Source organism: Quercus lobata, chromosome 3, assembly GCF_001633185.2.
Source record: "Quercus lobata isolate SW786 chromosome 3, ValleyOak3.0 Primary Assembly, whole genome shotgun sequence".
Classification (NCBI taxonomy): Eukaryota; Viridiplantae; Streptophyta; class Magnoliopsida; order Fagales; family Fagaceae; genus Quercus; species Quercus lobata.
The window spans coordinates 51,397,675-51,420,957 of record NC_044906.1 but is presented as its reverse complement, the minus strand read 5'-3'; the positions used below and the strand labels follow the sequence as shown (position 1 = coordinate 51,420,957).

The following is a 23,283-nucleotide window of genomic DNA, read 5'->3' as shown; positions in this document are numbered from 1 at the left end:
AGAGAGGGTAAATTGTGCGTACCTCGATTTGTGAGAGTATTGGGGCTTTTATAGTAGTAAAAGGCTGGCCCCCCTTCCTTGGTGTAGAAGTCTTTTCCTTATAGGATTCTACTTGAATAGTTCCAAACGTGATGGGCAAGACCTTTCCTTGTAGAAAATATCTTCCTTCAATGTGCGTATCTTCTGGAATTCCTTTTGCGCTAGGATTCTATGATGATTCAGGCGTGGGTAGCAAGTACTCTTCATCCAGGGTTTTTGCTGTATCCATCCACGATGGGCCTTTGCGCAAGTTGGGCTAGCTCTCCGTCGGCCCACGGACCAAGATCCGTCAGGCCCATTTAATAAGGCCCGTCAAGCTATATTTTATCCCCTTCAGTTGCCCCCTTCACCCTATGGGTTCATCACAGATGAGTGGAAGGACCTATGGGGTGATGATCCAAAGCTCAAGGGATGATGGTTCAAAGCTAAAGGAGATGACAGTTTGAAGCTAAAGGTGATGATGGTTCAGTTTAAAGAGATGACGGTTTGAATGCGGACGCCATGAACTGCGCCAACACCTGACAAGCTGTCCGGAAGTCATTATGACGCATGACACGCGTCGCCCTTTGATTGGATTTTATCTCGGATCGAAGCGTCGCTTCGTCTTCCGTGCACCTCCTCTATAAATACCAGATTCTTCCTCTCTTATTTCTCCATTTTCAACTAAAACACACTTGTCAGAGTGTAACCGTCATACCTATCAGAGACAACCTCGTCTAGTTGCTACGTCTATCATCACCACACTTCCTTCATTCATTCACAAGATTGGTAAGTGCTTTCTTCCCACAAATCCTACAGATATACTTTGCCCTCTTTTATTTTAATTCATTCCCCTAAATTTTATACACCCATCATAATTTCTAGATCCGTCAGAGTCTTAGGTTTTGTCGTCACGTGTAGGCAATGTCTAGTGCGTCGAGTAACCAATCAGTTGTCCGTGACGGGGTGGATTACAAGGAAGTATATCCGTCCAGTCATAAAGACCAAGAGAGTCCAAGCGAAGATAGGAGTCTGTCCACCTCCTCCTCATCCTCAACAAATGAGGATGTACAGATGGTTGAACAAGAAGAGGCTTCTGATGATGGTGAGGAACAGATAGTAAGATCCGTCATAGGTGCTGATGGACTTGAGTTCATCATGCTACCAGAATGGACAGTGAATAACTTTGTGTCCACCATCAAGGAAAACCACTTCAAAACACTTAGGGATAACTACCAAATTCCGGATAGCATCCCTATCCATTTGCCCTATAAGTGAGAGAAATGCTACTATGACGAGGTTGAGGGCGTCGGAGTATATGAGCAGATGCTGAAGGCGGGACTTAGGTTTCCGCTAAGCTCCCTTCACCGTGAGCTACTCAAATATCTGGGACTATTAGTCAACCAAATTTCCCCTAATGCCTGGAGGGTCTTCATAGTAATGGAGGTCCTGTACGGTGCTATGACCGACGGTGCTAGGAGGCTGACAGTGAGGGAGTTCCTTCACTGCTACCGTCTAGATGAGATTGACAAGTCGAGGGGGATGTATAGTTTTGTACCCAGGAGTCCGTTGTTTAAGGTTATTTAAGATACACCAGACCCAAATAGGGATTGGAAGAGCCGTTACTTCTTCCTAGAAGGTGACGGTTGGATGTGTCGCCCAGGGGAGATCGAGCACATGCCTATCGACATGACTTGGGGCATATTGCTCCCGTCCAGTGTGTGAAAATTTTTTAACCGTCCATTTCATAACTTATTCGACAATTTTAACCGTTCTTCTTCTTTTGCAGTTAGACGACATCCCCAAGTTGATATTAAGGAGTTTGCTTTCCTCGAGAAAATTTTTTCTAAGACCCAGCCGGAAGAAAGGACTTGGGCAAAGTTGGTTACACTTAATACCATCCACTGGTATTGCAACGGACCATAACCAACGCTAGCAGCCGTCAAGTTCGAAGAAAAAATTCGTAGACGTAAGTTTGTCGTCTTTATTCTTATTTGAACAGTCTTTATTTCCATTTTAGTAGCTAAAATTACCCGTCTTCCTTTTCAGAAATGGACGATGCTAAGAGGAGAGCGTTAATCAAGTCTCAGGCCGCAGAGAAAAAGGAAACAAGTGACGTGGCTCCCACTGGGACGAGCCCGAGTATCCCGTCCACAAAGAGGAAACCACTACCTAAGAGGGACCGTCCTGCTAAAAAGGTCAAAGTCCCTTTGGAGCCTGTCGTAGGGCTTATGGCTGAGGCTGCGAAGACGGCCACCCCAGTGAAGCACGAGGTCGGCAAAGGCCTCATGAAGGGTCTGTCGACCAATTAAGAGAAGCCGCCCGTCCTCCTCCGGGAGGATTCTAAACATGCCTTAGAGTAGATCTCATCCATTATCTCGTTGGCACTCCATGGAGGCCATGGGGGAGACAGGCCTTTTTGCAATTGCTCAAGTAACCCAGCCCGTCACCTTTATGTCCATCCTTTCCTTTTGCTTCCTATCTAACTCCTTTTTTCATTTCAGGCAATGGTTGATGAAAGGGCTGATGGGACAATGTCTTAGCCACGAGACAACCCTGGAGCGTGTACGGGCGAAGGCAGAGCAGAAGGAGGATGAGCTGAACCAACTGTGAAGTTGGAAACCCAAGATGGAGAAAAAGCTTGAACTTTCAAAAAAGGCGAGAAAAAATCTTAAGTAGAGCATGGAGAAGGCGAAGAAGGCCCTTGAGGGTAAGGATAAAGAGATACAAGACCTAAAGGATAAGCTCCGTCAAGCTAAGGAATCGGCGATACGTGAGTACCGTAACTTTGATGCCATGATTTCTGAGCTAGGAGACTCATTCCTTCAAGGCTTCGACGATGTCATCCATCAATTTAAGAAGGCCTACCCAGACTTGGATGTTTCAAACATCAAAGTTGAGGACCAAGCTCAAACCTCCGTCATGCCCGTTGCCTCAGAGGACACTGACGACCTCTTTGCTGATGACGAAGTTCTTGGTGACGGGGAGTCAGCACAAGCCCTAAATGTACAAGTCCAGCCCGTTGTAGAGGTAGCCCATCAGTCCGTTGCTGATAAAGCCCCTCAGCCAGACAATTTCGTAGAGCAGACGGTTGACACTCCGGTCCAACAGTTGCTGTAATTATCTAATTAGTCTTTTTTTTTTTTTAGAACAATTTTCATCCGTTGTGGATAATATGTAAACATTTCCTTTTAAGGGCTTTATATTATTCAGTTTTGTTGTTTCTGTCGAATGCATTTGTTCATTTTGTTCTACTGTGATAGCCATCTAGTTGAGTATTTTAATCTTTTGGACTTTTACACTTACACCAAATCGGAGTTACTCACATCCCAATTTTGAGGATTTGTTCAGTAAGTCCAGTTTATGGGTGCACCTTGCATTTTGATATTTTCGAGCTAAACCGTCCACCCTGGACTTTTTAAGGGCAGTCCGTCCATATTATTCATATTTGTCCAGATTGTGGACCTTGTTTACATCCTTCCACTTATTAGGCTTTTTGTAAAATTTTCACCCTCTTTGGATGACCCGTCCACCTTGACGACATTGTTTTTACTTGTTCATTTTTTTATCTGAAGAATTTTTTATGCTCCGTCATGTTCATGGGCGTTTAGATTTTATCCGTCCACCTTGTGGACATGATTATAACTTTCATCCTCTAGGGATGCTCCGTCCACTTTGTGGATTTTGTTTATAGCCGTCCATTTTGGACTTGAAATCTTCCTCCTGGTGTGATGCTCCGTCCACTTTGTGGATTTTAGTCTATATCCGTCCATTTTGGACTTCAAATTTTCATCCTCCTAGGATGATCTGTCCACTTTGTGGATTTTGGTTTATACCCGTCCATTTTGGACTTCAAATTTTCATCCCCTTGGATGATCCGTCCACTTTGAGGACTTTAGTTTATATCCGTCCATTTTGGACATGAAATTTTCATCCCCTTTGATGATCTGTCCACTTTGTGGACTTTGGTTTATATTTGTCCATTTTGGACATGAAATTTTCATCCCCTTGGATGATCCGTCCACTTTGTGGACTTTGGTTTATATCCGTCCATTTTGGACATGAAATTTTCATCCTCTTGGATGATCCATCCACTTTGTGGACTTTGGTTTATATCCGTCCATTTTGGACATGAAATTTTCATCCCATTGGATGATTCGTCCACTTTATGGACTTTGGTTTATATCTATCCATTTTGGACATGAAATTTTGATCCCTTTGGATGATTCGTCCACTTTGTGGACTTAATAAAAAATCATGTGGACCATAGCTGTATCTGAATAATCCTCTTCAAAAAAAAAAAAATGTTTGTATAAAAAAGTACCTGCCCCCTTGGGCTTAAATAAATGCGTTTGTAGAAATAAGTACCTACCCCCTTGGGCTTAAAATGATACTTGAAGTATTGTAGCAAAAAGTTGTTAAAGTAAAACTAATAATTGTAGTAAAAACTAAAAAGAAAAACTGGAAATAGCGTCGTTGCTCTTCATGCTATCTCTACTGATAGTATTTCCGTAGGTGCTTCGTGTTCCATGGGTGCTGAAGCTTTTGTCCATCCAGCGTCTCGAGGTGGTAGGTGCCCTTCCTCTACCATGATGCGATCTTGTAGGGTCCTTCCCAGTTGGGGCCGAGCTTCCCTTGCGAAGGATCTCTAATCGCGCCCATTACCTTCCGTAGTACAAGGTCACCGACTTGAAAGTCTCTATGCCTGACGTTGGAGTTGTAGTGTTTCGCCATGAGATTCTGATAACGCGCCAACCTTTGCTCTACTGCCGCTCTAACTTCGTCCACTAGGTCGAGCTGAAGGCGCATGGCCACTTCGTTCTCATCCATGTCATAGTTCTCCACCTGATAGCTTGTGAGCCCCACTACTGTGGGAATGACAACTTCACTTCCGTATGCTAGACGAAATATCGTTTCTCCAATAAGTGTTCTTGCTGTAGTCCGGTATGCCCACAGAACGCTTGGTAACTCGTCCGGCCAGATTCCCTTTGCCCCCTCAAGCCGAGTCTTGATTATCTTGAGCAAGGACCGGTTCGTGACTTCGACTTGCCCATTAGCCTGTGGGTGTGCGGGTGACAAGTAGTGGTTCTTGATCCCTAGCTCTGAGCATAAGTCTCTGAACACTCTGTTGTCGAATTGCTTACCGTTGTTAGAGACCAATACTCTGGGTATCCCGTACCTGCATATGATATTTCTCCAAACAAAATTTCGGATGTTCTTCTCCGTGATAGTGGCTAAGGCCTCTGCTTTTACCCACATAGTGAAGTAGTCTATGCCAACTACTAGGAACTTTAGCTGCCTGATCACTGTTGGGAATGGGCCCATGATACCTAGTCCCCATTGAGCGAACAGCCAAGGTGACGTCATCAGGGTTAGCTGTTCGGACGGTTACTTGATGAAGTTACTGAACCTCTAACACTTGTCGCAGAACTTGACATAAGCTTGCGTGTCCTTTAGCATTGTAGGCCAGTAGTATCCTGCTCGAATCAACTTGTGTACTAATGACCGTGCCCCCGAGTGGTTTCTGCAAACACCCTTGTGGATTTCTCTCATGGCGTAGTCCGCTTCTTCTGTACCTAAGCATCTCAGATATGGATGGGAGAAACCTTTTTTATACAAGACATCTTTTATCAAGATGAATCTTGCTGCTTGGACCTTCAGTTTTCTCACGACTTCCTTCCTGTCTGGCAAGACGCCATTCTTTAAGTATGAAACCAATGGTGTGGTCCAGTTACTCTCAAAGCCAATCTCCTGTACATCATCGGGATCTATTAATGGATAAAATTGAACAAAAGAGAGTACGTTACCCAGAGTGATCGTATGTTCTCCTGAAGCAGCTTTGGCGAGACAGTCGACTTGCTCATTTTCTCCTCTGGGGATCTGGATTACTTTGGCTTTCAAGTCGCCTACTCTTTTTCTTACTTGATCCAGATACCTCTTTATCCTTTCGTTCTTGCACTCATAGTCTCCATTCACTTGATTAGTAACGACCTGAGAGTCACAATAAATGACTACGCTTAAGGCCCCTGCTACTCTAGCAAGATCGAGCCCCGCCAATAGTGCTTCGTATTCCACTTCATTGTTGGTAGTGGGGAAGTCAAGATTGACCATACACTCAACCATGTCCCCCTCGGGAGATAGTAGTATGATGCCAGCCCCCTCGGCCTGTCTGTTGGATGATCCGTCTGTATGTATGCTCCACTGGGGAAACTCTTCTGCCCCTTTGCCCTCGTCGCTGGTAAATTCTGCTATAAAGTCGAGGCCGATCTGTCCCATGATAGCGGTTCGTGGTCGATACTGTATGTCAAACTCGCTCAACTCTATGGCCCACAGTGCCAATCGACCAGCGGCTTCAGGTCTACTCATCGCCCGTCTTAAGGGCTTCTCAATCAGGATGATCACCGTGTGGGCTTGAAAGTATGGTTTAAGCTTACAGGCTGCCGTGACTAATGCGAAAGCGAGTTTTTCCATGGGCGGGTATCTTTCTTCGGCACCGCAAAGCACCCAGCTGGCGTAGTATACGGGCTTTTGCACTCTATCCTCTTCTCTAATCAAGGCAGCGCTGACGGCAGCAGGGGAGACGGCCAGGTAGAGAAAAAACTCTTCACCTAGCTGCGAGGGACTTAGCAGTGGTAGGGAATATAGATAAGCGTTTAACTCCTCGAATGCTTGCTGACACTCGGCAGTCCATTCGAAAGATTTCTTCAGTGTGCGAAAGAAGGTTAAACACTTGTCTGTTGCTCTTGACATGAATCTATTCGATGCTGCTATTTTTCCGTTGAGGCTTTGTACCTCCTTCATATTTGTTAAGGGCGCCATCTCCATTATGGCCCGGATCTTGTTCGGGTTGGCCTCGATGTCCCTTTGAGACACCATAAATCCTAGGAATTTTCTCGCCGTCACTCCGAAGGCGCACTTTCCCGGATTGAGCTTCATGTTGTAGGAGCGAAGGGTGTTGAATGTTTCCCTAAGGTCTTCCAAGTGATCTTCCTCCCTTCGGCTTTTTACTAGCATGTCATCAACATAGACTTGGACATTTCTCCCGATTTCCTGCGTGAAATCTTGTTCATAAGCCTCTGATAAGTCGCGCCAGCATTTTTTAGGCCGAATGGCATCACCCTATAACAGAAGAGGCCTTGGCTGGTTACGAACGAAGTTTTCTCCTAATCATCTTCGTGCATTCGAATTTGGTTATAACCCGAGAAAGCATCCATAAAGCTTAACAGCTGATGCTAAGCCATGGAGTCCACTAGAACGTCGACCCGTGGGAAAGGATAGCTATCTTTGGGGCAGGCTTTGTTCAGGTCAGTGAAATTCACGCACATCCTCCACTTCCCGCTAGCCTTCTTAACCATCACTACGTTTGCTAGCCAGTCGGGGTCATAAACCTCCTTAATGAAGCTTGCCTCCTGTAGTTTGCAGACTTCTTTCACTATGGCCTGATCTCGCTCGGGGGCGAACACTCGCTTCTTCTGTGGGATGGGTGGAAAGGAGGGCGATACATTCAGCCTATGTACCATGACCAAAGGGTCTATTCCTGGCATGTCTTCATGGCTCCAGGCAAATACGTCCCGATTACTCCTGAGAAAGGCTATGAGCTCTTGGCGAATCACGGGATTAGCGAGGGTTCCAATTTTGGTCATTCAGTCAAGATCGGAATTGTCAAGGTGTATCTCTTCAAGTTTCTCTACCGGCTTTGTCACCATCCTGTGCTCTTCTATATTCATGGCCTGGACCTGATCCTCCATTTCCATCATGGCCACATAGCATTCTCGTGTGGCCACCTAACTTCCGTGCAGCTTTCCCACTCCATAGTCGGTAGGGAACTTAATCATTAGGTGATAGGTTGAAGTTACAGCCTTCCACGAATTGAGCATGGGTTTCCCGAGGATAGCATTGCAGGCAGACGAGCAATCGACTACTAGGAATGTTACGTCCTTGATGATCTGTTGAGGGTAATCACCTACCATTACAGACAATGTGACCACGCCCAGGAGGAATACCCGGCTCCCTCCAAAACCAACGAGCAGGGCATTTGTCAAAATCAATCGTTCTTTGTCGATCCTCATTTGCTAGAATGCCGGGTAGTATAGGATATCTGCTGAGCTGCCGTTGTTGACCAACACCCGGTGCATGTTGTAGTCTCCTACCAGTATACTGTCGACAAGCGCATCGTCATATGGGTGGTGAAGACATCGTGCATCTTCTTCTGAGAATCCGATAATGGGGCCTTCTCTCCATGCTATCTTTAGCATGGCTCCCGTCAGCTGAACATTTTGTACCATCCTAAGGTAGGTTTTGCGAGCCTTTTTTAAAGACCTAACAACCACCGTTCCTCCCACGATCATCCTTATGCCCCCTATGGTGGGTCTCGATAGCTCATTATCTCGCCAGGGGTGCTGGTCTTGAGCAGGCGGATCTGTTCTCTCCTTGCTGACAAACTTCTGCAATTTTTCTTGTCTAATAAGGGCTTCAATCTACTATTTTAGGTCATAGCAATCGGCCGTGTCATGACCATGGTCACGATAAAAGCGACAAAATTTAACCCTAGATCGTTTGTTGGGATAGCTCTTCAGCTTTCCAGGGAACGTCAGAGCCCCCTCGTCCTTGATTTGCATTAGGACTTGATCTATTGGGGCAGTCAATGGAGTGAAGCTTGTGAATCTTCCTCCCGGGGGCTTAGGGCACCTTTCATCCCTTCGGTCTCCTGTCCTTGCCTTCTTCCAACCTTGGTCCTGCCGCATGTCTTCTTGCCTCTCCCTCTTCTTGAGTTTTTCCTCTCGAGCTAGCAGCGCGTCTTCAGCGTTCATATACTTGGTAGCCTTATAAAGCACTTCTGGCATGGTCTACGGGTCGTTCTTGTACAGGGAGAACAAAAACTTTCCCTTCCTCAACCCATTAGTGAATGCCGCTACAAGTATCTTGTCATCGGCTTTGTCGATCGAGAGTGCCTCCTTATTGAAACGAGATATGTAGGATCTTAGGGTCTCCTCCTCTCGCTGCTTGATGCTCATCAAGCAAGCCGTAAACTTCTTGTACCTGTGTCCCCCGATGAAGTGCGCAGTGAATTGAGCGCTTAACTCCTTGAAAGTGCTGATGGAGTTAGACATCAACTAGCTGAACCAAATTCTTGCCACACCCTTAGCGTTGTAGGGAAGACCCTACACATGATCTCATCTGCTACTCCTTGAAGGTGCATCAAGGTCTTAAAGGTCTCTAGGTGATCTAGAGGGTCCTTGACCCCATCGTAACTATCTATCTATGGTATGCGGAACTTATTCGGCAGGGGGAAGGAGTTGATGGAAGTGGTGAAAGGCGAGTCAGTTTGGTTAACAAGGTTGTCAAGATCGCTGGACACTTGTCCCTTGAGAGCGTTCATCATAACTTCCATATGTTCCTTCATTACCTACATCTCCGTGATAATAGGTGGTGGAGCCGTATCCGCGAGGGAGGGGAGGCTTACGTTTTTTCGCTCTAGTCTGCTTGGGGCGTGACTGGCTTGTGGTCCCTCTTGATTCCTTCTTTCAGCACTGGTTCCTTCTTGATCTGCTCCTTGGTTATCCGGTGTTGCATTTTTCTAGCGCAGTTGCTCTTCCAGGTCGTGATTTTGTTTGGTGAGGCATTCCATGGCAGCAGCGAGAGTTTTAACTTGTCTCTTAAGGGCAGTCGTGGGTGGTTCTTCTTCTTGAACGTCATTAGTGGTTGCCATTGAGCGAGTGAGCACCATGCAACTCTTTTGTCCGGGAAGTGATAATATGGCTTGCGAAACGCGTTCCCACAAACGGCGCCAACAGATGATGCCGAAAAAATCACCAGTAAGCCACACAGTCCTCGCACACTCGAAATAGCACCTACACAACAAAAAGAGAAGACCTAACAGAGAGCACCGATGTGGTGCCGGCCAAACACCTTCCGAAGGTCAAGTTAGAACTATTCTCACAACTCTAAAGTGCTAGAGAGGGTAAATTATGCATACCTCGATTTGTGAGAGCATTGGGGTTTTTATAGTAGTAAAAGGCTGGCCCCCCTTCCTTGATGTAGAAGTCTTTTCCTTATAGGATTCTACTTGAATAGTTCCAAACGTGATGGGCAAGACCTTTCCTTGTAAAGAAGATCTTCCTTTGGTGCGCGTATCTTCCGGAATTCCTTTTGCGCTAGGATTCTATGATGATTCAGGCGTGGGTAGCAAGTACTCTTCATCTAGGGTTTTTGCTATATCCACCCACGATGGGCCTTTGCACAAGTTGGGCTAGCTCTCCGTCGGCTCATGGACCAAGATCCGTCAGGCCCATTTAATAAGGCCTGTCAGGCTATATTTTATCCCCTTCAGTTATATTTTAGTAGTCCTTGTAATCATCTGTCCTCCCATCTAATAAAATCATGGCATGTGTTATATTTTATTGATTTATATTTTAGCCACCAAGTAGCCATAAAAATAAATTTAAATTAAAAATAATAATAATAACAACAACAACAACAACAATAAGGCTCTTTTTTTTTGTAGGGTTTTTTTTTTTTTTTTTTTATATAGGAAATTGGTTGTGTACATGCGGTAGTGGGAAGTTTTATAAAACATGGGTAGGTTTTTTTTTTATCAATTTACAATTTTAACCTCATTTTTTTGTTTTAGGAAAAATGATAAGTTAATTAACTTAGGGGTATTTTTGAAATAAAAAAAAAGACAATAACTAACTTTTTGAATCCTCTTAATATATAGAGATAATAATAATAATAACCCTTGCCCTTCACTCTTACTCTCATTGCCAATCACTCCATCACCCTCCATCATCCTCAACACCAATGCACAGTGATGAAGATTACATCAAATTGGTCCCATAACATTAGGTTGTGAAATATGAAATTAGAGACAGAAGGTTACAATAAAACGATAACTATCAAATTTGAAGACTTTGCCTTTATAAGAGAAAGGGTTTCTAAATTGGCATGATACATTGAATGGAAAAGATAGTATTTTTATTGATTTATTTATTATTTTTAAGTAATTTAATAATAGATATAATGGAGTTATGAACTTTTATTTTGTGCACCGTGGTAAAAACAATAGTCTCTGTCTCTGCACATTAAAAGGGAAAATAGTCATCTACTTATGTTTCAAGACTAATAAGAATTGCAATCCAGAGGTTGATTGTAGATCAATAACTTCGGTTACATGACCAATTTGATGTAACTTTTGTCATTGCCAACACCAGTATTACGGATGATGGTGGTGGAGTGACTAACAATGACAATTAAGGAGAAGGGTGTCGAGGACGGTTTTTTGCGCATAGCCACGTGTCTTTGGAGGTGAAAGTGTGGCTTTGCTAAGCCTGAATTTGTTTTAGGGAGTCAAACCCGGAACTCGACATTGGGCCGCATAGACCAATGGCTTCCGGTGTATTTTTGAGCCTACAAAATAGATAAAACCCAAAGTCTTAGAATCATAATAATGGTTGAAATAAATAAATAATATGCTTAGCATGATAGCTTTGATTAGATGGTGAGTTGATACGTTATTATTATGTATATTAAGTGATGTCCAATGTTAGAAAATAATTAATTAGGTATCAAATGTCCAATAATGGGATGAGTCCAATAGTCCATGTCTAGTTGCGGTTCATGGTTCATGTTCAACATAATAAGGTATGTCCGGCAATGGTCCATGTCCAAATAGTATATATCCAATGGTAGTTCATTTCCAAAAAATATGTGTCCAAGGGTGGTTCATGTCCAAATAATATATGTGCAACGGTGGTAGATCGATTTATTAATATGTATGTTCATTAATGAAGTATTAGTGAGATCATGTTCATTAAATAGTGAGATGATATTAGAATAACTTGCATCCAACAGTAAAATAATAATGAATTACCATATGCTTAATAATGTAATTTCAAAGATGGAGAAAACATTGACTTATCTTTTATGTTTCTAACTCCAGCTATGTAACAACACTTCATTCTTTATATGATTTGTGGCTCTGGCTGCTTAGCATTAATGGGTTGATAACCTTCATGTTCTTCATATTTTGTAGCTCCAGCTGTATAATATCAGTGGGCCTTAACATTTCAGCAATATGAGAAAAGGAGTCCAACAGCATAATAACATTAGTTGAATGGTATAATAATGATGAATAAAATATACTTAATAATATGAATTTGAAGACAAAAATATGATGACTTATCTTCATGTTTTGCAGCTCCAGCTGTATCACATCAGTGGGCTAACATTTCAGCAGCATGATGAAATGAATCCTTTCATGGTAACTTCATGTCTGAAAGGGGAAAATTGGTGCAACTAGAGGGAGAGAGAGCATGTCCAGCCGTGTACATCGGTTGGTTAAGTTTGTCCCCTTAATCATGCACCTAAATGACTTTTCCATGTAATGTTCTTTTAGTTTTTTAGTCAAATATGAGTGATGTTGCCTTCCATGAGAATGACTATAAATATATGCCTTCCAAAAGAAAGGGCTTTTAGTAATAAGTTCTTGGAAGAGTGTTTAATATGTTTTAAGATGTGTGGGGATGATAAGAAATATATATATTTTGTGAGATATGGTGTTTGTAATATGTATAGGAATTATATGTAGATATTATGTTGGACATGGATCTTGTATATATATACTATGTGAGACATGGATTTTGAATATATATGAGGAGTATGTATGGGTATTTCGTGAGGAATGTGTTTGTAAAATATATGGAAGTGTGAAATAGATGATATGAAGGTTAAATATAGTAAATAGATAAGATTATAGCTGCTATTGAAGTGGTTTTTGTGTTATGTCATGGCTTATGTTGCTTTCTAAGAAAGGAGATTTTGTATGAGAAATAAAGAATGAGATGGAGATGTGTTTTTGGGCAGCAAAATGATGAAGTTTCAGAGTATTGAAGTGTGGGAGAGATGGATAGTGTGTAATGGTGTGGTGTAAGAGGTGTGATGTAATGGTGCTATCTAGGAAGAGATATTTTTATAAGGGAGATGGAGAAGTATAGAAGAGTTTAGAGACATATGCAACAAGGTGAATCCAGTTTCAAAACATTGGGGATTCAAAGAGAGAGAGAGCAGAGAGGGGCCCCTTTAGTGTGTAGCTTGGTCCTCTTTATATAGAGCCAAGCTATGTAACTAGATCAAAGCTTAGTTGAAAGGAAAAATAGCAAATAAGGAAAAGTCCTTGACAAAGCAAGTGGTTTCATTAAAGGGATTTTGTTTTTTAGCCAAAAGAAGAAAGCTAGGGACTTAATGGTGCTGGAGCTGCTGTCACAGTTGTCAATCATAACTGTCACAACTGGCTAATGACATCTTTTGCTTGGAGGACAATACTTGGCATTAAATTCATGATTTGGCTAAAGATGGTAAGATAATCTTTAAGGGATCCTCTTGTTTCTGGTACCACAGCTGCTGGGATTGGGCATTAATGGGCGAATGACATCATTTTAGGACATGTGTTAACCTGCTGGAGCTTCTGCAGCTTCTGCTGGGGCTATCACAGCTTCTGCAGAAGCTATTTGCAACTTTCGTTGGAGTTGTTTCAGCTTCTGTAGAAGCTGTTGCTGCTTCCCCTAAAGCTGTTACAGCTTGTGCAGAAGTTGTTGTAGCTTCCGCTGAAGCCATTTTTGGTGTTTTCGACTAAGTTTCCTCTCTTGGAAAAATTATATGTTTGGTCCATATATAATTTTGGTAAGTAATAGACTAGTTGGTTGATATTTGATGAAGTTTTAGAGATGTAATTATGATCTTTTTGTATTTTAACCAAATCTTGGAGAGTAAGGAGAGCATTTAATGCTAGATATGAGATATTAATATATATTTAGCCATGTGCTTGGAATTGATTTATATGAAAATAATAATATAACTAATATGGAATGATATAATTATATTTTAAAACTTATATTATATGATGGACATTAATTTTTATGTAAAGAGCATGGGGAGTTTTATCATTTTAAGTGTTATATGATATGAGAGGCTTACCAAATGTTACCTATTGCACACTGACCCGTCAGAGTTCAAGGAATTGGGGAAGTTATGCCAAGCAACATGCTTTCCTTTATCAACTTTGAACCACTGGAGTTTTACTGAACATACTTCTTGACCCTCCAAACCACGACTCCCAAAATTCCCCCGATGAAACTCATGAGCTTAGATCATGAGCCAAAAATGAGATGATGTGCCATGAGCTTGAACCATGGGCTTTGACGCCTTTTTGTGTAAATATGGGCTCTTTTGAGCTTTAAAAGAGGTTTTCCCAAAATCCATGATAATGTTGACGTGGTGTGGGTCGCCAATGAAATGAAGCCATGTGGTGTGAAATTTTGCCCTCAACAAAAGGCAAGGGTTTTTTTTTTCTTGAACGGATTTGCAACAAATCCTGCATACTGGTACATGTATAAAAAAATTAGAATGGCTCCTATCAAGGGTCATGTACAACATACACATGACCAATTTAATGAGAAAATTTATTTAACAAATGTCTACTCTCTCTTCCTCCTCCTTACTCATCAAAAACCCAGCCCTTTAACCCATGAGGGCCTACGTTCCTAAGGAGCGAGGAGGAAGAGAAAGAAGGGTGTGTTGATGATAGGTTTTGAAGAGAAAGAGATTTGTATTTTTATTTGGTTTTTGTTGTTGGTGAGAGAGAGTGTGAGAAATGTTTGTTAAAGAAATTTTTCATTAAATTGGTCATGTGCACCGCACTTGACCTTGACATGTGCCACTTTAGTTGTTTTACACATATACTAGTATGCATGATTTGCCACTACCTTGTATGAAGCAAATCATTGCCCCTTTTTTTTACTAAGTTAATGACTAGGATATATGACTCAATAATGTATAAAACATGGCACAATTTGGTTAGATGGAAGGACCGCTAGGCATTGTGATCCTCCGAAGGAGGGAATAATTTCTTGTAACTTACATGGTCAATTCAAATGGAAATTGAAGTCAATGTAAGAATTACATTAGGTAACTAATGGTCAAATAGGCATTCAATACTGTTAAAAAAAAAAAAAAAAGAGTTCAACAAAATCAATTAAAGGAGTGCATCCATTTTTTAAGGATCATCTATAATGTATGATATATATAAATTTGAAGATGTTTTGTTTTCAATTGACTTCATGATATTTTGCCACATAAATTTTTAAGTTCTCATATACTACACGTCAATGTTCTAACACACACGTGTGTGCACGCGCACACGCACACACAAAATAAATGAGTTTAAATTCTATTTTTATATATAATCCCTCTATTAGAATCTTGACATGTTATGAGTCTTGTACCTTAGCCAGAACATACTGGTAATTCCAACGAAAATATCCAAAGTTCAAATCTCTCCTCATCCTCAATTGTCAAATTGTCCCAAAAAAAAATCTTGACACATCATATTTTCTTTAAATAATAGAACAAATAGTTCCATTAGGCATTTACAACCACAACCACAATAAATTCCTGTTAATAATTACCATAATTAAAAATTTAATAGTTTCATATAAAAACCCCATCATAATAAATATCTTTTAATAACTATCATAATTATCAAACATCATATTTAATATTTCATAAAAATAACCATAATTCATGTCTATAACTGTCAAAATTATCAAATACATATTTATATACAAAATAAAAGAGAGAGAAAATTAGTTTTCCCTTAAAAAAAAGATAAAATCATTTTTTAATAAATTTTTCTGACTAGTTCTAATTATTAACAAAACTAAATCCAATTGAATTGCATACCCACTCATAAGGTTAATTGCATACCCACTCATAAGGTTCTATCATTTTTTGCTTGTAATTTATAGAATTAAGGCATTATATATACGGTGAGTAGACCCCTTTTGGAAGTCATTCGTATTTCTCTTAAAAGAAAAGAACTTTAGGTTGACCTTATGATATTTTACCATGTAAGTTTTGAGTCCTACAATATTACACGTCAACGTTTATACGTATAATAAAATAAAATAGATTGTTCTATTCACACACAACCATAATAAATGCCTACTAATGATGATCGTAATTATATATTTAATAGTTCCATATAAAAACTCAATCATAATAAATATCTATGAATAACTATCATAATTATCATCATATATAATATTTGGAAAATACTAAAACCAAAAACTATTTTACAATTTGTTTTTTTCAAATTGCTGATGTGATGGGTGATTATTGGTAAGTAAAAATGTGATGTTAGTGGTGGAACCAGATGAAAACTATTAAGAATTTACCATATCAACAATTTGTAAAAATATTGTAAAAATAGTTTGTACTTGTAGCATTACTCATAATATTTTACATACAAATAAAATCATATTTAATGTCTATTAATAACTAATTCATACTTATATACAAAATAAAAATTTTGTAAATTTATTTAGAAAAAATCATATTTTATTAAACTTTTGTACATTTCACATGTTGCTAACAAATTATAAATAAATAAATAATAATAAATAAATAAGTAAATAAAAGAATCCAATTGAATAGCAATTCACCCACAAGGTTGATGTGCTCAATGCTCTTCTTCTCAAAAAAAAAAAAAAAAAAAAGGTTGATGTGATCAAATTTCCATCCAAATTTATCATTTTATTTTCTTTGACTTTTTTTGGCCCGTAGTTTACAGAATTAATGCATTATAAATAAGAGCAGAGACATTTGGAAATCATTCATATTTCTCTAAAAAGACAAGTTCAACAGATTTTATCAAATGAATGAATTAGTCTTTGAAGGTCATTATAGTTATTGACAAAACTTTTTTTTTTTTAGATAGATTGAATTCTACTCTAACCTAATACAAGTGTACATGTGTGAAACTTTCTCTTAGAGACTTAACTCTAGCCCTTACCCCCACACCCCACAAGTTCTTATACTTATGAAATGATCATCACACCAAGGGTGTGAGGCAGTATTGACAAAACTAAATCCAATTGAATTGTGTACTCACAAGTATCTTGTGCTTAGATTCCCTTTCAAATATATCATTTTTCTTTCTTTGTCATTTTTGGCATGTAATTCATACATTAACACATTATAAATATAGCTAGTGTAGACCATTTCAAAGTCATTCATATTTCTTAAAAAAGACGAGAACTTTCTGATTTCAATAGAAGGTAGAGTACATACGCAATGGACTAATGCGCTGTTTCTTATGTGATTGATGTTCATGGTTATTAGGCCCAGTGTAGCTCAGAGAGAATTTCTCATTTCAATGGATCCATGTAATCAGAGTGATTGTGAGAATGCTTGCAAGGCAATATTTAAAGAAAAATTTATGAAAGCTAATTGCTACGAGGAAAAGTACTGCGACTGTTATGGTGAAAATTTTAAGTATGTAAGAGAAGGGAAAAAATCTAAATGATGATATGCAACTATTTTCTCTAATAATATCTCTCTCTCTCTCTCTCTCTCTCTCTCTCTCTCTCTCCTGAATTCTTTACCCTTTACTTATGAGAGAATATGTGCCATTCTAAGTGGAATTTGTCAACACCGCATCACACTTTTGCCCTCCTTAAATATATTGTCTCTAACCTTGATTAATTAGAGAATTTTCTTTAACATGAAAATCAAGAAAACTGAATTTAGGGAAAAAAAAGTGTTCAATTCAATATGGAATTAGGCAAACTGTGTAAATCCCAAACTCTTTAAAGCAAAATATCAGGCTTAATGAAGAAAAATCTAATAATCCAATCAAGCAAATGTTGAAACACCACATTGATATTTAAAGAACTTAGACTTGAATCTAGTTAAATATTGTTAGGTTCTAAAGTTTAGGATTTTATGTATTTAGAACTCTAATGTGTATTGTTGGCAAACCGTGATCAAAACAATGTGTTTAGAAGTGTTTTAAACCTAGCTCAAAGTTGTGTGTCAATGTAAAGTTGGAATCGAGTTAAAGCAGGAAGCATTATGCCTTTCGGCCTGGCTCGATCGATCAAACGACAGGCTCGACCGATCGAAGCTCGGGCAGAATGCTTTTCTACAGATTCGTCCAACTCAACCCTATTTGTTTTAAAACATTTTTAGGGTTTCTTATTTGTCCTAAGTATAAAAGGCAAACCCTAGCCACGTTTTAGTGTTGCTCATATTTGCGGTTTGTGTAAATCTCTTGTGAGATCTAGAGGAGCTTTCCTTTACACAAACTTAGGGTTTTCAAGGAGAAGATTTATCTACGCCTTGATGATCAATTCAGTTGCTGCTATTGAAACTTAAAGAAAACACAAGCAAGTGTGCTTGTAGCTGGTGGTGAATCCAAGAAAGAATGAGTCCGTGGATTCGGAGCTTGCACGTGGTCGTGTCAGTAAGTTCTACTGGTTGATAACAATAAGAAGTCGAGCGTGGGGGCTTGTAAGTCTTATTGTATGAACTTCGATTCTTTTAAGATAGTGGATTCAAGTTTACCTTGAGGATAGCTAGGTCAAATCCTCCCCAGGTTTTTACCGGTTTGGTTTCCTGGGTGATCATATCTTGTGTTATTTATTTTCCGCTGCTTTGCATGATTTGATCTTTTATATTGTGATAACCTAGACTTGTTTAATTGGACTAAGTAACAACTTGGCTAATTACCTAGGTTTAATCAATTGTTTAAGGGGTCTAAAAACTATCAAATATCATAAAAATATGAAAACTCCATATGCTGAAGATTCTCTTGTAGAAATGTTTGACTGAAATTTGGCTTCAATCAAATGATGTTAGATTTGCACGAGTCATATCCTATTTAAAATCTCAAGCAACAAGTTTCTGTTTGAGAGATGCCTCGCATGGAATCTCTTAGAGATGTTGTTAGGTTCTAAATGTTTAGAATTAAATATTTAGATTTCGATTTTTATGTATGTTGACAAACTGAGATCAAAACATGTCTAGATCATGTATTAAACATTGCTCATGATAGTACAAATCAGGATTCAAGAACTTACAAGCTACAGAAAGGAGAAGTTAATTTTAGTGAAAATTAAGCTTCAACTGATCGAAAATCGCAATCCATATTTTTTCTGCAGAATTCTATTTCAATCCAAACACTACAAAAATGTTTAGGATTTTAAGTGAAACATTTCTTGCTATAAAAGGATAACCCTAACTATGTTTTAAAGGTTCTTGGAAGTCTTGTGAGTTACTCTTGTGAGATTTGTGAGGTTCTATACCTTCTAACTTAACAAGCATCTGCCAGATCAAGAGATCTACAATCAAGAACTAGTGGAATCAAGTTGCTATTACAAGATCAACAACAATTGGTGATCTGAAACCTTTGAGTGGGATCTCAAAGTCATAAGCATGGGAGCTTATGTTCGGCAAATCCAAGAGAGAAGAGTTCGTGAAGTCGAAGCTGCATGTGGTCGTGTTAATAAGCTCTACTGTAGGTAGCATTAGGCTTAGGAGTTAAATCTTTTGTAAACTTCAATTCTCTCTAGTAGATTTATTTACGTTGAGGATAGCTAGGTCAAATCCTCCCCAGGTTTTTACCTTGAAAATGTTGGTTTCATTGGTTTTCCTAGGTAATCATATCGTTGTCTTATTTATTTTTCCGTGCTGATTTATTATTGTTTAACCTAGATCTCATAATTAATCTAAGTAACTACTTGACTAATTCATTAGGTTAAACAATCTATTTTTAAGGGGTCTAAACAAACAAACAGATGTGCCCAAACTCACGAAAACAAGAGAATCTTAAAACACATGAATAGTCACATTCTTGCACGGTTGCACTGATATCTCTAAAAAAACCAAGAAATTTTGGGTGCATTTGATTATAAGTTAACTTATAGTTTATTTTATGTACTGTTCATGTTTATGGAAATTTATACTTTCTTACCTGCGTATCATGGAGCTCAATAACTCACAAAGAAATTATTGAAATATTGAAAGTTCTAATAAAAATAAAAACTATTTCAACTTGAAAATTGAATATTATTATCAACAATATAGTAGTATCTAAGGCAAGCTATAATTATAGCATCAACTTAAATTACGAAGAAAGTTTCTCCAAAAACATTTTATATTAAAAATGATGGGTAAAAAATTGTGCAACATGTGGGCCTGACGGATTCATGATCATGGGCCGACATTAAGCAGAGGCCCAAGGCTTAGTTCCGCTTAAAATACTTGATACGCACGTTTAAAATCAGAGGGAATCCCAGAAAATCAGGAGGTTCGCACTAGGGCAATTCTAGAAGATCCGCCTTAATGAAGAGACTCGCTCTACAAGGAAATATTTGCCCATCACGTTGGGGATTTCAGAGTCCTACAAGGAAAAGACTTCTAGTCCAAAGAGGAAAAGTCGACCTTCTTCTACTATAAAAGCTTGAATACTCTCGCAAATCAAGGGACGCAAAAAACACCCTCTCTAGCACTCTAGAGTCGAAAACAATACTAACTTGATCGTCGGAGGGTATTTGGTCGACACCACACCGGTGCCCACGGCGAGATCACTTTCTTTTTCTTTGCAGGCTGCTAGTTGCGGCGAGTGTGGACTGTGCGGCTCATTGGTGATTTCACGGCATCATCAGTTGGTGCCGTCTGTGGGAAACGCGAAAAAGATTATCGCCTCCCGGACGTAAGAGTTGCATGGTACTCACTCGTTCAATGGCCACCACCAGCAACGCCCAAGGAGACGAACTGCCAAGATCTACCGCACTGGAAAGGCAAGTCCAGACCCTCATGACGGCGGTCAAACGACTCACAAAGCAGAATCATGATTTGGAGGAACAACTACGTCAAAGGGATGTAGGACCTAATCCTCAGGAACGAAACCAAGAAGGTGACAGTACCGAGCGGAGGGAGCGTGAGAATCCAGAGGACAGCAACATCCCAAGCCGACAGGAGCGGCAAAACGAAAGCCTTCCGTCTCTCACGGATCTTACTCCCCCACCTATCATCGCGGAAATGCAGGCGATGAAGGAGCAGATGGAGGTCATGATGAACGCCCTCAAGGGGCGGGTATCCTCCGACCTCGACGATTTAGTGAACAGGACCGACTCACCATTCACTGCGTCCGTTAACTCATCCCCCTTGCCACCAAAGTTCCGGATGCCTCAGATCGAAAGTTACGACGGGGTCAATGACCCCCTTGATCATCTAGAGACCTTCAAGACCCTGATGCACCTTCAGGGGGTACCTGACGAGATCATGTGCAGGGCGTTCCCGACCACACTGAAGGGACCTGCGAGGGTCTGGTTCAGCAGACTGACACCAAACTCAATCAATACTTTCAAGGAGTTAAGCGCCCAGTTCACCTCCCACTTCATTGGCGGACATTGGTACAAGAGGTCCACCGCGTGCTTGATGAGCATAAAGCAGCGAGAAGACGAGACGTTGCGAGCCTACATAACCCGTTTCAACAAAGAAGCCCTTTCAATCGATGAAGCGGATGATAAGATACTGGTAGCCGCGTTTACAAGCGGGCTGCGGAAGGGGAAGTTCTTGTTTTCCTTGTACAAGAATGACCCGAAGACCATGGCGGATGTACTCTACAAGGCTACCAAGTATATGAATGTGGAAGACGCACTGTTGGCCCACGAAGAAAAACCTAAGAAGAGGGAGAGACAGGAGGATATGCTGCAAGATAGGGGGCGAAAGGTCGTTAGAACCGGGTATCAGCGTGATGAAAGGCATTTCAGACCCCCCACGGGAAGATTCACCAATTTCACACCATTAACCGCCCCAATCGACCAAGTACTGATGCAAATCAAAGATGAAGGAGCATTGACATTCCCAGGGAAGTTGAAAGGAGATCCCAACAAAAGACCAAGGGACAAGTATTGTCGCTTTCACCGGGACCACGGGCATGACACTGCCAACTACTATGACTTGAAGCAGCAGATTGAGGCACTGATCAGACAAGGAAAGTTACAAAGGTTCGTCAGCAAGGAAAAGACCGACAAACCGAAAGAGCAGACCCCATAACGGGAGAACGAGCGCCCCAGACCACCAATAGGGGACATTCGGATGATAATAGGGGGCACAGTTGCAGCCGGGTCTTCCAAAAAAGCCCGCAAAACCTACCTTAGGACGGTCCATAGCGTCCAACTCACAGGATCCGTACCGAAGATGCCACGAATAGGTAACCCCGTCATACACTTTTCAGAGGATGATGCTCGGAGACTTCACCATCCTCATGACAATGCGCTCGTGGTCAGCCTGCAGATTGGGGATTATAATATGCATCGGGTGCTTGTCGACAACGGTAGCTCAGCGGACATCCTGTACTATCCAGCATTCCAGCAGATGAGAATTGACAGGAAACTATTGTCTCCAACGAACGCCCCACTCGTGGGATTTGGGGGCGCAAAGATATTCCCTTTGGGCGCAATAACTCTAACAGTGACAGCAGGTGACTATCCTCAGCAAATCACCAAGGAAGTAACATTTCTCGTAGTCAACTGCTTGTCCGCCTACAACGCCATCCTTGGCCGACCAACACTCAATTCCTGGAAGGCGGTAACTTCCACGTACCACCTAATGATTAAATTCCCGACGGAGTACGGAGTAGGAGAGCTGCGGGGAAATCAAGTTGCTGCCCGAAAGTGCTATATTGCCATGATAGAAATGGAGGATCAACAGCAGACGATGTGTATCGGGAAACAGAAAGTAACGGCAGAGCCAGTTGAAGAGGTAGAAGAAGTTAGACTGGATGACGCACGGCCTGAACGGACAACCAAAATCGGCATGCTAGCCAGTTGGCCGGTGCGACAGACGATCACGACTTTCCTAAAAAGTAACCAAGACGTGTTTGCTTGGAACCATGAAGACATGCCAAGTATCGACCCATCAGTCATGGTCCACAGGTTGAATGTGTCACCCTCCTTTCCTCCAGTCAGGCAAAAGAAACGAGCCTTCGCCCAGGAGCGGGATAAGGCCATAGCCAAGGAAGTTCAGAAGCTATTGGGGGCAGGCTTCATCAGAGAGGTGTATTATCCCGATTGGCTGGCGAACGTCGTTATGGTGAAGAAGGCAAACGGGAATTGGCGGATGTGTGTGGACTTCACGGACCTCAACAGAGCTTGCCCCAAAGACAGCTACCCGCTCCCACGGATAGATACCCTGGTGGATTCAACTGCAAGACATCAGCTCCTAAGCTTCATGGACGCCTTCTCGGGCTACAACCAAATCCGGATGGACGTATCTGATCAAGAAAAAACCTCCTTCGTCACCAGCCAGGGATTATTCTGCTACAAGGTAATGCCCTTCGGACTTAAAAACGCTGGAGCAACGTACCAGAGGCTAATGAACAAGATGTTTGCACATCAAATAGGCAGGAACGTTCAGGTTTAC

At 40.9% G+C, this 23,283-nt stretch overlaps 2 protein-coding genes across 2 annotated transcripts; one reads left to right on the top strand and one right to left on the bottom strand.

Annotated features, from left to right (window-relative positions):
- Window positions 1-5,430: 5,430 nt before the first annotated feature.
- On the bottom strand, window positions 5,431-6,954 carry LOC115981029. Its single transcript, XM_031103218.1, has one exon. The coding sequence runs from the start codon at window positions 6,952-6,954 to the stop codon at window positions 5,431-5,433; it is 1,524 nt and encodes a 507-aa protein (XP_030959078.1).
- Window positions 6,955-20,595: 13,641 nt separating this feature from the next.
- Window positions 20,596-21,915, top strand: LOC115981028. The gene has a single exon (XM_031103217.1). The coding sequence runs from the start codon at window positions 20,596-20,598 to the stop codon at window positions 21,913-21,915; it is 1,320 nt and encodes a 439-aa protein (XP_030959077.1).
- Window positions 21,916-23,283: the final 1,368 nt, after the last annotated feature.

Coding starts and splice junctions, on each gene's coding strand:
- LOC115981029 (XM_031103218.1), bottom strand. CDS start 6,954: ATGAAGCTCAATCCGGGAAAGTGCGCCTTCGGAGTGACGGCGAGAAAA.
- LOC115981028 (XM_031103217.1), top strand. CDS start 20,596: ATGGCCACCACCAGCAACGCCCAAGGAGACGAACTGCCAAGATCTACC.